General features: G+C 37.6%; 1 protein-coding gene across 1 annotated transcript; it reads right to left on the reverse strand.

Annotated features, from left to right (window-relative positions):
• Positions 1-13,417: 13,417 nt before the first annotated feature.
• LOC121384088 lies at positions 13,418-15,190 on the reverse strand. The gene has a single exon (XM_041514354.1). The coding sequence runs from the start codon at positions 15,188-15,190 to the stop codon at positions 13,418-13,420; it is 1,773 nt and encodes a 590-aa protein (XP_041370288.1).
• Positions 15,191-15,910: the final 720 nt, after the last annotated feature.

A 15,910-nucleotide genomic window follows, 5' to 3' on the forward strand; every position in this document is an offset into this window, starting at 1 on the left:
GAGGTGGTGTGATGGAGTGCGGCTTACAAGTTTAAAAAACACGAGTTAAAAAACGTTAATATTTAGACCAATGCACTCAAACCTCCCCTCCCCCCATGGACAAACGCCCCCCCCCCCCCCCCCCCGCCAGAGTACATGCCATCATTTCATTTTAACTTATTTTCGTGCTTATATCCAATTAAGGTTCAAGAACGCTGTCCTGGGCACACACCACATCTATCTGTGCTGTCTGTCCAGGACAGTGGATTAGATGCTACTTAGAGAAGAAGAGGGTGTAGTGGTCTCACACCTACCCATTGAGTTATAAAACTCGCTCTGGGTGGAAGCCGTTACAGGGCTGCGAACCCAATACCTACCAGCCTTATATCCGATGACTTAACCACCACATCACCGAGGCCAGCTACATGTCATCATTAAACGTGTGTTCTATATATAGTAGGGGCGGGACGTAGCCCAGTGGTAAAGCGTTAGCTTGATGCGCGGTCGGTCTGGGTTCGATCCCTTTCAGTGGGCCCATTGGGCTATTTCTAGCTCCAGCCAGTGCACCACGACTGGTATATAAAAGGCTGTGGTATGTGCTATCCTGTCTGTGGGATAGTGCATATAAAAGATCCCTTGCTGTTAATCGGAAAGAGTAGTCCATGAAGTGGCGACAGTGGGTTTCCTCTCTCAATATCTGTGTGTGGTCCTTAACCATATGTCCGACGCCATATAACCGTAAAATAAAATGTGTTGAGTGCGTCGTTAAATAAAACATTTCTTTCCTGCCTTCCTTCTATATATAGTCTTCAGATTTTTGCTGAATAATGCGTACTTCATGTTATCGCAATATACCTAATTAGCGGATCAAAGTATTGCTACAATTATAGATTGTGGAACAGTTTCCCATTTCGTTACGGTGCAAGAAAATCATTAGAGCGCTTGAAAACGACAATATGTGGCTTTATTTCTGTCCTAAAATATCACCACAAAGCGCCAGTTTTTCTTAGAACGACACTGAACTTCAGTTGTCTTGTATAAATGTCACCTGATTAATATAAACACGAACACAAGCGTACGAGACGAGGACCCCCCTAGTGGTGGAGCAACGCCTCAAATTCGGGCAAACACGACAGAGACATTCCTGCAAAATGTGATAACCATGTAATTTCATCATTCTACCATCAAAATTAGTTTAATCCATATAAAAATGCGTAGTGATTCGTTTGCAACCCTATATAGCTGTTTGGAAGTTATGCTAATGTTGTTATCCAGATTCGGGCAGTTTCGTTTATTTCGGGCAAAAACCCGCCTGCCCCCCCCCCCCCCCCCCCCCTACAAAAATGGAATAAATTTAAAATGAATTGAAAATTGAGATTACATGTACGATGATTCTTTATTTAAAAATACATAAAATAAACAAATAAAATATATAATATATAGTGGGACGCTTGGCCTAAAATCTGTGGAAGTTAGCATAGGCGTACGCGCTCCTATTTGTATAGGGGAGGGGGTGGGTGGGGCAAGGCGGGCGGTATGCCCGAATTCAACGAAAATGCCCGAATCATATTAGCATTAATACCAAACACCTATATGGGGTTACAAACGAATAACTACGCATTTACTGGCCTCGGTGGTGTCGTGGTTAAGCCATCGGACATAAGGCTGGTAGGTACATGGTTCGCAGCCCAGTAACGGCTCCCACCCAGAGCGAGTTTTTAACGACTCAGTGGGTAGGTGTAAGACCACTACACCATCTTCTCTCTCACTAACCACCAACAAATAACCCACTGTCCTGGATAGACAGCCCAGATAGCTGAGGTGTGTGCCCATTACAGCGTGCTTGAACCTTAATTGGATATAAGCACAAAAATAAGTTGAAAAAACAACAAAAAACTGCGCATTTTTACATAGATTGCAACCAATTTTGCGGGTAGAATGATGAAAAGAAATGGTAAAAAGGTCTCAGGTTAGCACATATTGCCCGAATATCAAGATTTTCCTCCCTACAACCCCACCCTGATCCAGATATCTTACGGTGTTTTCACGCCATAAGAAATCCCCCTCCCCCAAACCATAACAGCCCATCTCCCAAATCTGTCGTTTTCCTCAACGCACGCGTCTGAATATCGCTCCCCTAAACGTCGATAGACACGCAGTCGTCCATCTGACCTGCAAACCGAAAAGCGAGACCCGTCAGTGCATAAGACGTCTCCAGTGGACCAAGTGAAACCATTTGGTGCTTGTACACGCAGCCATTGCAATCGATGTTGACGTCGCCTGGGTGTAAGTTGCAGACCAACGTGGCCTGGACGCCGTGGCCTCAAGTTGAACTCCCGCAACGATACCTAACCGTTCGTGGACACACTGGGCGACCATGGGTGCTTACAACCTGACTTACCGTTTCCGTAGCTGTCTCAAATCGGTTATGAAGATGTGCGAGACGTATGGCTCTATCTTGACGTGGAAACGAAACTCGCGGACTAATTTTCCTGTGGCTATCAGACTATCGTTGACTCATGTACCCCAAATTGCTGGATGACGCGACGTTGCGATTGCCCCTGAATAATTAGAGCAACAGCCCTACCCTTATAAACTTGTAACATTCGCGGCATTTTGCTTTTCAATCGTGTTGAAATGATATGTTGTACACTCGATGTGTACTGTTCAGAACTTCGATTTGGTATAGTTTTCAAATCCATAGCACGTGGATGCACTCTTTTTTGACAAATCGGTAAAACACATGCAGCTTCACACATGCTCATGGTTGACCCAATTTTAACCAAAAAATCTTTAGACAGTACAATGAGTAGCTATGTGTCAAATCTTACTATATTTGGTATACGGATAAAAAAAAAAACGTTCTTTTACCAAAACTGAACTTACGTTTGCTTTTTCCGTCAGTAAAAACAACTCCAAAAGACAGGCAGACTAACAAAGAGAGATATTTACAGATGTGATGGTCCTACACATATGCATGTTTAGATTAAATAAGTAAATAAAAAAATGTTTTTTTTTTTAAATAATGACAAATACCATAACTTTAACTTTTCGTTAAAGCACTAAACATTAGAATAGGTCGTGATGTGTTCATTCATGAAAATATTATTTGATCACGCGTTCAAATACTATTAGAATGTCACAAAGTGCACTCGTTGTTATATACAACGATACTTCAGCTCGAGGCCAATTACAAACAGTTTTAACTCATCAAATCATGATATAACTATCACTTGTAAGACAATGGCTTATTGTCCTTGCCGATAGTTCTGTCAAACTGACTGTCTGCCTGCTTGACTGCTATTACCGGCAACGCGTGCAATTTCTATTGTCCGTATTTCCTGAACAGACAGCCGACATCAATTTTTAATTGCATGCTATTGCCTGCTGAGAGAAATGGGTATATATACTCTTCAAAAAAAGTAGGGGAACTCTAATAAGAATTTACGGTTGCCAAAATTTTAAGGTATATTATCTATGGGAAATGGTTATATGATAATAGTGAATTAATTGGTCAAACATTACAACCGGTAGTTCAGTGTTACAGTAGGTTTTATGACCACCAAAGATCTTGAAGGACGATTGGGGTCAGAAGTGAAATTTGAAAGTTGGCGGGGTTTTTTTATCAGTAAATCGCAAATTCAAACAATAAAAATGACTTAAAACAAAACAATAACAAATGTATGATCAGTAGAATGAAAACGATTGACAGAAATAATGTTCCACAGTGATTAATGGACCTTCCTGGAAATTGTCAAAATCGAGAATGACACCCCACACACGTGTACGGGGCAACTGCGTGATGCATGTGCAAACTATGGAATTTGTTTCGGTGTGTTGATACACAGACCTGAACGTTCTTTACTAGGATGTCTGTGGTCAAGACGTATAACATTAATATTTCAGGTTCCCCTACTTTTTTTTAAAAAGAGTATATGTATACACCATTGGCGGGTTATATGGGCCAAAACGCCAACATTGTTAATTTTTGACGAGAGAAATTTTGAAAAAGGTATTTCTCAGAAATTACACCAAATTATGTTCATTTAGTTGTGTATGCATTGAAGGTCCTTTATCAAACATTAAGAAATACCAAGTATATACCAACAACAATTGTGCTTATTTTAGTGAAGGGGGCATTTTTAAAGAGCAAAACACGTTACTTTTAATAAAATGTCCATTGTTTGGTAATGTATGATACCAGGTTTGCTTTTCTCAATATATTTAGCAAGAATATGATATTTTAATCACATTTGTCGTGTTCACATTGGAGTATTTGAAACAGGTTGAATATATAACGTTGTTATTCAAAGTTGTTTGCGTTTCGTTTTTTGTTTTACATTTCAGGTTTATACTTTCAACTCTTGCATATTTATAACAAACCAAAGGACACCGATTTATATTAGCACAGTACAAAGCAACACTATTCACAATAATTCCATTGTATATTTACATCACATAATGTAATTTTCAGATATCTGCACACACATTTTCAAAGAAGTGGTTGTATAACGTATTTTGCTATTACGCTGAGAATAAAGTTGTTTGCACAAAATCTGTTACAACGAAATACGTTAAAAAAACACACAAAAAACCCAACAACAAACTATTTGAAAACATTACTTAAATAATAAGAAGTAGGCCATCAAACGGCACATAGCAATGGTACCAATCTATGCCAGTATTCACAGACATTCCAAAAGCGGATGAGTACAATTGTCTTTGTTTTGGCCCCAAAATTCAGTTTATTCCTAAATGCCAATAACCAAATTTAAATCGACTAGAACAGGTCAATTTGATTGACAATAAATATTTTAAAAATTACCTTTCGTTAATAGATATAGCTATTTAAATATTGTTGTTGACATAAGTTTAGTGAAATTGTTGAGAATTGTTTACAATTAGAAACAAAATACGTTACTTTCTACATCTGTGTTTGTTTTGTATATTCTCAACGTAATAGCGTAACGTGTTTTGTTTTCTAAAAATCAATTCCTGTGTTTAAAATTTGCTCAGATTATATTGATCGTTTTATAATATACTTGGTAAAATATAAATATTTCATTTAAATACGCATAGTGTAGGGTTGATAAATAGTTTAAAAGCGATTAAATTAAGTCCTGCAAGTTGTACACGCTACACAAAACTAGTAACGGATTTTATACGTTTCTGACGACATGCAGAAAGGACTTTTGAAAAAAGTCACTTATTGTTGAAGAGAAATGTGAATAACCAAAGCAAAGCAGGCATACCACGCTTCAATTTAGTGCAGTCGAAAACATCGTGTTAGCGACATCTAACAAATTACATTGTAATCCATGTAAAAATACATAGTAATGCGTTTTCGATCCTATATAGCTGTTTGGTAGTAATACTAATATGATTATATGTTGTTATCCAGATTCGGTTGTTTTGTTTTGTTTTGTTAATTCGGGCAACAACCCACAGTCCCTGCAAAAAATGGGAGCCCGTACGCCTATGACTCAACCGACTGAAGTAAATAAAATAAAATAATAATAATAAATTACCATCAAATGCCGTTTCAGCCCCAAAAAGTTTGTTTTGTTTAACGACACCACTAGAGCACACTAATTAATTAATCATCGGCTATTGGATGTCAAACATTGGTAATTCTGACACGTAGTCATTAGCAGCAATGGATCTTTTATATGCATTTTCCCACACACAGGAAAGCACACACCACTGCCTTTGACCAGTTGTTGTGCACTGGTTGGAAAGAGAAAAAAGCCCAATCATTTGAATGGATCCACCGAGGTAGTTCAGTACTGCGATACAAGCACATCAAGCGAACACTTGATCCACTGAGCTACATGCCGCCCATTTATGGAAAGAACAACAACTATACATGACCATCAATCAGTTTGAGCCAAATAATCGATAGTTAAGTACAGAGGTTAAAGGAAGAAGTGTGGGTGTTTCACCGTGACTGTTCCGTCAGGTGTCTCCAGATCTGTATCAAAACAGTAGATTTTACCTAAGCAGTTTTGTTGGTAATTTGTAAAAACCCCAAAAACAAACCCCGCACAAAACACAACAACAACACACAAAAAAACATACCCCCTCCCCCCCACCCCCCCCCCCCCCCCCCCGAACATCAACAACAACAAACACCCCAACCCTCAACCCGAAAGAACAACACAAAACACTACTAAAATACACTTGTTTTATTTACACTGAGCCTATTGGGCTATTTCACGTTCCAGCCAGTGCACCACGACTGGTATATCATATGCCTTGGTATGTGCTATCCTGTCTGTGTGATGGTGCATATAAAAGATCCCTTGCTACTAATGAGCAAATGTAGCGGATTTCCTCTCTAAGACTGTATGTCAAAATTACCAAATGTTTGACATCAAATAGCCGATAATTAATACATCAATGTGCTCTAGTGGTGTCGTTTAACAAAACAAACTTTGTTTCTTTCAAACGGACTATAGCATACATTATATAGGACGACATCCGAAGAAACCCCCAAACAGCTGCGATATGACACAGACAACATATTTGTTTATTCTTTGATTTCGGATCTCTTCAAAGTTCAAAGATCCATCCATATTTTGTGGTACAATTTAGGCCATTATAAATTAAATGCTAGAGTTCTATTCACAAAGTATTTTTCAAAATGAGGACGGGATGCAGTTTTAGTTCTATTTTGTATGTTCAGGACATTAGAAATGCCGCACATCAAGAAAAAAAAACAAGAAAAAATAACAACAACAACAACAACAACAACAACAACAACAAACCTAAGGGACAGGATAAATTAATTGCTGTCCTAACTTAGATTAAGATGTTTACCATACTGAGCATTGGTTTTTAAACCCATTTGTACTACTACGTTTTAAACATTCACATAAAAATGATTATCCTTGAACAAGTCTCACGGCAGTAATGGGGAGCCAGAGGTGTGACATTTAGTCATTCTGACACATAGTCTAGCAAGGGATATTGTTATAAATGTATTTCCCCACACGCAGGGCAGCTCACACCACAGCATTTTACACATCAGTCGTAGGTCACCGCTTAGGATGTGGCGAAACCCAATGTGTCCGGCACAGAGATTTGATCCTATGACCCACGCACCATTGGCAAAGCCCTACCGACTGAGCTATATCTCGACTCTCTTCCGGTCTACTTGTGACATTAACGCGTGTGCGTATACAATAATATGGGGCGGGAATAGCCCAGTGGTAAAGCTCTCGCCTGTACAGACACTGCAGGATCGATCACCGTGGGTGGAAACTATTTCTCGCTCCAGCCAGTGCACCACGATTGGTATATCAAAGACCATGGTGTGTGTTATCCTGTCTGTGGGATAGTGCATACAAAAGAGTCCCTGTTACTACTAATGGTACAGCGGGTTTCCTCTCTAAAACTATATGTCAGAATTGCCAAATGTTTGACATCCAATAGCTGATGATAAACAAATTAATATGCTCTAGCGGTGTCGTTAGGCCATCTAAACATTTACAAAATTAATAAACATTTAAACACATGTATCGAAAGTTATAGATGGCAGGTCATAAGCAGTTTTACTCGGCGTTTGTAAGCAATAAACAAATAAAACGTGTTTAAAGTGCAACTAACTATTTTGTAGTTTTACAATATTTCCAATAAAACATATTAAATCATTAATTAATAATTTAGCCTTGATTTTTCTTATTGTAACATTGCTGTTTCTCGCTCCAGCCAGTGCACCACGATTGGTATATCAAAGGACATGATATGTGTTATCCTGTCTGTGGGATAGTGCATACAAAAGAGTCCCTGTTGCTACTAATGGTACAGCGGGTTTCCTCTCTAAAACTATATGTCAGAATTGCCAAATGTTTGACATCCAATAGCCGATGATAAATAAATTAATATGCTCTAGCGGTGTCGGTAGGCCATCTAAACATTTACAAAATTAGTAAACATTTAAACACATGTATCAAAAGTTATAGATGGCAGGTCATAAGCATTTTTACTCGGCGTTTGTAAGCAATAAACAAATAAAACGTGTTTAAAGTGCAACTAACTCTTTTGTAGTTTTACAATATTTCCAATAAAAAATATTAAATCATTAATTAATAATTTAGCCTTGATTTTTCTTATTGTAACATTGCTGTTTTTATTAAACATAATTTGGCCCATATTTATAAAGGTATTTTAAAGTTAAAACATATTTTAAAATGATAAAACAATATTCTAACAAAATCTAATATTTATAAACCGGTTTTAAGCTTAAAACGCCGATACTAAAACACGTTTCAACAACCATATTTATAAAAAAAAAACATTTTAATGCTAAAACGTTTTTTAACACACCCTAAAAACATGTTTTACTTAAAACTACGAAAGGGCATGTCTAACTTAACCACATGTCTGGACTCAGTCGCTACTACAGTTTTACACATCAACCATGCACGACAACTACAACATCTTCAACGTCTTCAAGATATCAACTACAACCGTGCAATACGACGAGAGTGTGTGTATTGGGATCGAAATGATCCGTTTGATAGTTTGTCTGAGGATGTTTTTTTTAGGATGCGGTTTCACCTTCGCCTTGTAACGTACATGGTAAGGCAAGAAATAGAACAACCGACACGCAGAAATCATGCTGTCCCTTCTGAACTTCAAGATCGAAGTTCATTGCGTTTTTATGCAACAGGTGGATTTCAGCTCACCATGGCCGATGTTCATGGACTTTCTCAGATGACAGTATGTAATGTCCTCAAACGTGTGACAAATGCCATTGCTAAGCTAAGGCCACAATATATAACATTCCCTAATAACGAGGAAGTGGATGGTGTTAAGGCAAGTTTCTTCAGCATTGTTGGCTTCCCCAACTGTGTAGGATCTATTGACTGCAGTCATATCCGTATGATTGGACAAGGTGAAAACGGACAAAGCTTTATCAACAGAAAAGGTTAGGTCTTCTATCAATGTCCAAGCAGTAAGTGACAGTAACCATAAATTTGTCAACATAGTGGTACACTGGCATGGGTCAATACTTGATAGTAAAATATTAGACAACAGCTTACTAAAGCAGAGCTTTAAAAATGGAGACATTGATCGGTTCTTGATTGGCGATTCGAGATATCAATGTTTGCCGTACCTTATGATACCTGTGCTCAAGCCAACAGATGCTGCCGAAAATAGGTACAACCGAGCTCACTGTACAACAAGAAATTTAGTAGAATGCATATATGGGATTTGAAAACGTGTCTAAATTACACACTCCGCTTCAAGAACATTCATACATCTCTAGCAGTGGAAATGCTGTCTGAAGGGCCATTATTGAGCAGTATTTTGCCTAACATATTAAGTACTAATCGATATATCATAGTTTTATGTGAGCATCTGCGTGTGATTAAGATTCTCCAATAACAAATTATGTTCTACTAGTAGACAAAATTATACTCTTAGAATCATTTATGGGCATATAGTTAAAGGTGTAGTCTTTAAATTTTAAAGCAAAATTTAATTTTTTTAAATTATTTGCAATAACTGTGATTATGCAAGTTGAAGATAGCACCTTTAATACATGTACATAGCACCTTTAATACCGGTATAATAGATCACACTCTCAGAATGGTTCTTGAGTTTTGCTGGGGGTTTTTGGAGAGGGATAGGGGTAAACGGTCATCACAGACGATCCCTCACATATTGCAACAGCATTGAAATTAAGACAAGTCAATCAAATTATTTTATAGTCTGTTCCAATAAAGTAGACAAATCACCTGTTTACTGATATCTTTCTTTTCATTTCAAGAGTAAACACCACCTTGTACATCAATGAGAGCCCAAACAAGTAAATGCTAAATTAGGTAGAGTATCATTAAATAGATATTTACAACATATTTACTTGTCAGTTTAATATGAAAGACATAATCGACGAAAATCAGTTTTATTCTATTTCCGACACTACTTTAGTATCATGACGTACTAGGTGATTGTTATGATTCAATAGTACCATGGCAACCAAAGTTATCATTTAGTTTATTAATATTATCCTGTCACTCTTTGTATTGGAAGAAAATGAAGACGGATTAAGCAAGGTGATAAACTGGTACTAACCACATCACGTAATTGCAGCGTATCAACAGGGATTTCATATAAAGAATTAATAAACTTTACTTAAGCGTACAATATAGTTGCGTTCAACAGGAATAAAACTATGTTTCCTCACATTTAGATGCATTATAGGATAGACATGATAAGCAGTAACTGCTGATGACGTAAGATATCTTGCTGTGGCCGACCGAGTGGAAATGCTCTATTCTTATCTCCACAGGACACAATTGATGTCGGGCGTGTCAACGCGGCATTGACGGTTCTGCAATGATCGGGAAGTACACCTTTAAGATGGCCCTATTTGCACTGTTATCCAGAAAAGTAGCCCAAAGTTTTATCACATGCTGGCAGTCATAGAAATGTTTAATCTTTGAGGTTCATGAGTCGCGAGTGACAGTGTTTTATGCCGAACTTTAATGCAGTAGGCTTAACCGATAAACTCAGGCTAGCCCCCCCCCCCCCCCCCCCCAAACAAACAAACAGAAACAAAAACAACAAACAAAAGCCCACAACAAATATATACAGTCGAAAATTGTTGTGTCGATATTGTAGGGACCACAGAAATATCGATTTAACGAAATATCGACTCACATTTTGTTTTGTTTAACGACACCACTAGAACACATTGGTTATTAATCATCGGTTATTGGATGCCAAACATTTGGTTATTCTGACATATAGTTTTAAAGAGGAAACCCGCTACATTTTTCCATTAGTAGCAAGGGATCTTGTATATGCACTTTCGCACAGACAGGAAAGCACATACCACGGCCGTGACCAGTTGTGGTGCAGTGGTTGTAACGAGAAAAATGTAATCATAGAACTGCATTAGAAATGTTTAATATCTGAGGTTTATGATTAGCGAGTGACAGAGTTTTATGCCGAACTTTAATTTAGTAGGCTTAACCAATAAACTCAGGCTAGTACCACTCCCACCCCCATCCCCCCAAAAAAACCAAAAAAAAAAACCCCACAAACAAATCCAACAACAAAGAAACAAATAAACAAACAAACAAACAAAAAGCCACAACAAATATATACAGTCGACCACTGTTGTGTCGATATCGCGGGGACCAAAAATATCGCTTCATACGTTAAGTGCAATATGTAAAAAAAACAAAAAACCAATTACAAACAAAACAAGTCATATATAAAAAAAAGATATAATATATATATTATATTGGTTATTACCACAGTGTTTTTCGGTATTGTCAATATCATATATTAGGAATACAAATTGTATTATGCGAGCCTCAGGCGAGCATAATACATTATTTTTATTCTTAATATATGATATTGACGATACCGAAATACACGAGGGTAATAATCTCGTTATCATATAAGCTCAAGCTTAATACAACGTGTTTTTGTGAACTGTACACTCAACTTTAATTCCAGTCCGCCATTACTAGATATTCAAATGACGTAAGAATATGTGGCGCGGTGTATTTTTGAATGGAAATGACGTCAAACTCGAATGACGTCATTTTGGATGTCCTTACATCAAAAATAAAGTTATGCCTAACATTTTTTGTTTTCTGAACGCTGGACAGCTTTAAGTGTCAAATTGCCATTGAAATGTTTTTATTTGATGACTATGAATGCATACGTCAATCATGGAGTGTCACCCAAGTACGTTTGCTTAAATGTCAATAAACCTAGTGCCGAGACCTCGACTAATTTACATCTAATTTGCAAAGTTATCACATTCTTAAAGTATGTGATCTGAAAAATATCACATACTTTGATTGCACTGAAAATGTAAGATATTATATATATTTTTTATTTTTTTACTTTTATCGAATCATACATCTTTCGCATTTTGGTAATATCTTTCGCTTATCTATCGAAAAAACGTAACGTCATGATATATTTCTTCCTATTGAACTTTGCCAGAAAATTTACTTGACCATAGACTTTTAAAAAGAAATTTGAATAAAATGTATCTTTATTAACATTTATTTAACAATACTACGGTGCAAACATACCTGACAAAGGGATCCTCCAAAACCTCCCGCAAAAACAAAAGAGCCGAACGCCGTTAAATTCTTTCACTTACACTCGATGACACTACATTGTGTCATCATTAGTTAGCTTCGTACTCATTTCGTTTTAGATATTTTATCGTAATTGCACTTCATATCCTTTTATTATTTTATAGGTACAGTTGTTTAAATTAAAACAAAATTAGTTTTCAAATACGATCAGACGCATTGGTAGGGTAGGTTGGTGATATTCCGACCCCTTATGGACGCACCACACTTGTAGAAGGTACTCCCACTCCAAAAGATTGATCCTGTTGTTTCCCATAGCGTCGACATGCATATTCTAATCAGTAGTGGTCCACTCTAGCCAATCGGTGCCTGTTTCTTTTATATATTCTCATTTTATTGGCTAGTGTCGATCAGGATAAACCCGACCCCATTCCGGTAAATTCCGACTACACATCCCGTATAATTCCGACTACTACCTAGATTATACCAGGGTAATTCCGACCCCCTCGGAGTGTTTTAAAAAAAGATATGTACCAGGTAAAACTAGTAGAGTATAATATTCCTGGCTGCATTTTTTTCACTGTGAACAAAAATTAATATGCAATGAAATGGACAGCGAATGTGTATTACAGTGTGAAAATATCTTCAAGTCAAAACATATCACATATCACATATTACTGTTATAATCTACATCACTATTGAAATAGCTGAACATCATTAAACATAGAAAACTAATTAAACTTTGGTATTTTTAACAGTCAACATGCATTAACAATATATATATCTATCATGTATGGGCAGTGTGTGTTTTTAACGTCCGTTGACAATGGTCAGAGACTGACCACAGGAAGCCAAGTTAAAAAGATTTTGCACAATAGCAACTTTGTCGTCACGACATTTAAAACCAAAGGAACACCTCTGTCTGAAGCCCGTTCGTCTATTTATAAATTCAGCCGGCACCGAAGCTTTCAAGTAAAATATACCCCTTGAAGAAGTATGTTCGTCCATGAATTTAGAAATTAACCGAGCAGAGTTCCTGTTAAAGTATGCAACTTTGCGTTCACCATCAAATATTGCAACAGCGTTGGAATCATACACATTCATTGCATCTCTTCTAGCTTGATAAATACATCCTACCCGCAGTTCCCTCTGACCATAGTGGCTCATGCCAACTGCATACACAGGTCTTATTATAACATTTTTCATGATGATCAATTCTGTAAAACACGAGAAAAACATAATCAAAGATGAAAGACATACCTTTCATTAAACAAGGAAACGGTCAAGAGTGAAATGGATAAAGTTTCTGTGACATATGCCACTTTCGTTTAAAAAGCATAAATAGCTACAGACAATTTTGGTGTTCATTTGATTTTTTTTAATTCAACTTTCCTTTTGCGTTCCGCTTTTTGTTGTAATTTTCTTGTTTTGTCCTCTATTGCTGCCCTTTTTTGTGCTAGAACCTGTTCACTGGTAAGAATTCTGTGTCCTGTTAATGAACGCTTTGACTTAGCAGACATGTCTGCAGCTACCTTTGGCAGTGAAAATATATTGTCTAACTCCAAGTTCCAAGTAACATGATCTAAAGTGGAGCCTCCCATTGATAGGTTTTCTAACAAAGACCCAGCAGAAGATGGTACACAAGTAGCTGGCAGTTCTGAAGACAAAACTGCAGGCGACAATGCTAATTGATCATCATTCCCCATAAGAACAGACATCGCCAGTGCAGAGAGGTCAGCATCTTCAGGCTCCGAGTTGATGGAGTTTAGAGTTGGTGAACTTTCGGATCTAGATGTGTCTGACATTGCGGAGTCTGAAGATGTTGATTCTTTGATATTGGCAGTGTCATTGTCTAATTCTTTGTCAAATGAATCAATAGACGGGCCTGTAGGACTAGACAATGTGTGGTTTGATTTGGATGTTTGTGGTTGTGGAAGAGGTTTATCAAATGCCAAAGATGGTGCAAAAAGGGATTCTGAGACGGCCTTTGGGTTAAGTGGATAAATACCGGTGGAGCGAAAGCCTGCTGTGATGTTTTCACAAGTAATACCGTCATCCCATGCTTTCCGGAAAATACGTGGCCAAGTTGCTTTATTAATAACATGCGACGGATGTTCGGAAAGGAACTCCGTGCAGGTTCTGTTATATGCCTTAGAAAAAGGGCCAAAAACCTGCTTATCAAGTGGCTGCAATGCATGTGTGGTGTGGGGTGGCAAAGCCAATATTGAAATGTTCTCTTCTGCTGCATTTTCAAGCAAGCCAATTACCTCATGGGAACTATGGGAGTCAAGGATCAAGAGCTGTGGCCGCTCAGGGCCACAGTGCTTGAGAAATACTTCCCGGAACCATTCCTCCCCAATGACATCACACATCCACGCCCTCTCTTGATAAGTCCAAAAAGTCCCCTCTGGAGCGTCAAGAGTGGCAAAAGGACGGAGTGATTTTTCGGTTTTTCCCTTGCAAACACACATGGGAGGCATTGCCTGACCACATGCATTTACGCATGCTAACACAGTAATATTCTCCCTAGAGTTTGAAACCCTGCTCGTTACATTACGTTTCCCTTTTGCTGAACATATGTGTACTGGGGTGTGCTCGAACTGTTTTCCAGTCTCATCTAAATTCCAAATGAGATGAGGCTTTTTTGTAATGTCAAGAGTATTCATGACAGTATTTAGCTCATCAAAATATTTTTGAACGACAGGGCGGTTAAGCATTCTAGCACGAAAAGTTGTTAACTTCTCGGGCTTTCTAAGTACAAGCTCTGGGTGGCGCATTTTTAAACCCTGCCACCAATCATCCCCGGGGCAACCATTTTTAAAAGGGGTCTTAATTTTCAAAGATGTACAAAGGCGCAACACTTTAAGTAGCAGTTGTTTTTTGCTGATGCCGAAACCTTTGTTGGCAGCTTCTATGACCTTCTTTATCAGAGCTTCTTCAATCTTTGGTGGCAGAACAGGCGGTCTTCCAGGCCTCGAACCACTTGTATATCGGCCGCAAACGTGGTCGATGATAGTTGTTTTAGGGACTCCAAACACTTTGCTTGCTTTTTTATATCCCATCAACCGGGTTCGCACCGCGGTCACTGCATCATCCAAATTCTTTCGATCGTATCGCATAGTTTTATTTGGTACCATATCCTATTAAATTAAATTAACCGAAATTAGGCCTACTGATAAAATCTTTAATTTTGTTGTTGTTGTTATTGTTGTTGTTGTTTAATATGTTAATATGCTTGCCTGAGGTGTTTGAGTCTTAGGATCAAATCACATCCGTGGACCTGTCCAACTGATTGACTTTTGCTTTGTTTTGTTCCAACCAGTGCATCACGACTGGTATATCAAATACCGTGGTATGTGCTGTCCTGTCTGTGTGAACGTGCATGTAAAAGAGCTCTTGCAGCTAATGGAATAATGTAGGTTTCCTCTGATGACTACGCGTCAGAATTAAGCTTAGCAAATGTTTTACTGCCATTAGCAGATTATTAATTAATCAATGTACTCTAGTGGTGTCGTTAAACAAAACAAACTTTCACTTTTTGTTTAATGGACTTAGGGATCGTTTTTTCGTTGTTGTTTTTTTGTGTTTTGTTTTTATTTTTAAATGTATGTATTTTATAGACATTCTATAAGCTCTTCTTTTGTTTATTTACTTGAAATTCCTCAATGTTGTAGATATATTATTAACTATAACTGACCTCCAGGTTTTTGTTTATTTACTTGAAATTCCTCAATGTTGTAGATATATTATTAACTATAACTGACCTCCAGGTTTTTGTTTATTTACTTGAAATTCCTCAATGTTGTAGATATATTATTAACTATAACTGACCTCCAGGTTTTTGTTTATTTACTTGA

The sequence above is a fragment of the Gigantopelta aegis genome, chromosome 1, assembly GCF_016097555.1.
Source record: "Gigantopelta aegis isolate Gae_Host chromosome 1, Gae_host_genome, whole genome shotgun sequence".
In the NCBI taxonomy this organism is placed as follows: Eukaryota; Metazoa; Mollusca; class Gastropoda; order Neomphalida; family Peltospiridae; genus Gigantopelta; species Gigantopelta aegis.

What these genes read in the sequence shown, in the direction of transcription:
- LOC121384088 (XM_041514354.1), bottom strand. Translation starts at nt 15,190, where the DNA reads ATGGTACCAAATAAAACTATGCGATACGATCGAAAGAATTTGGATGAT.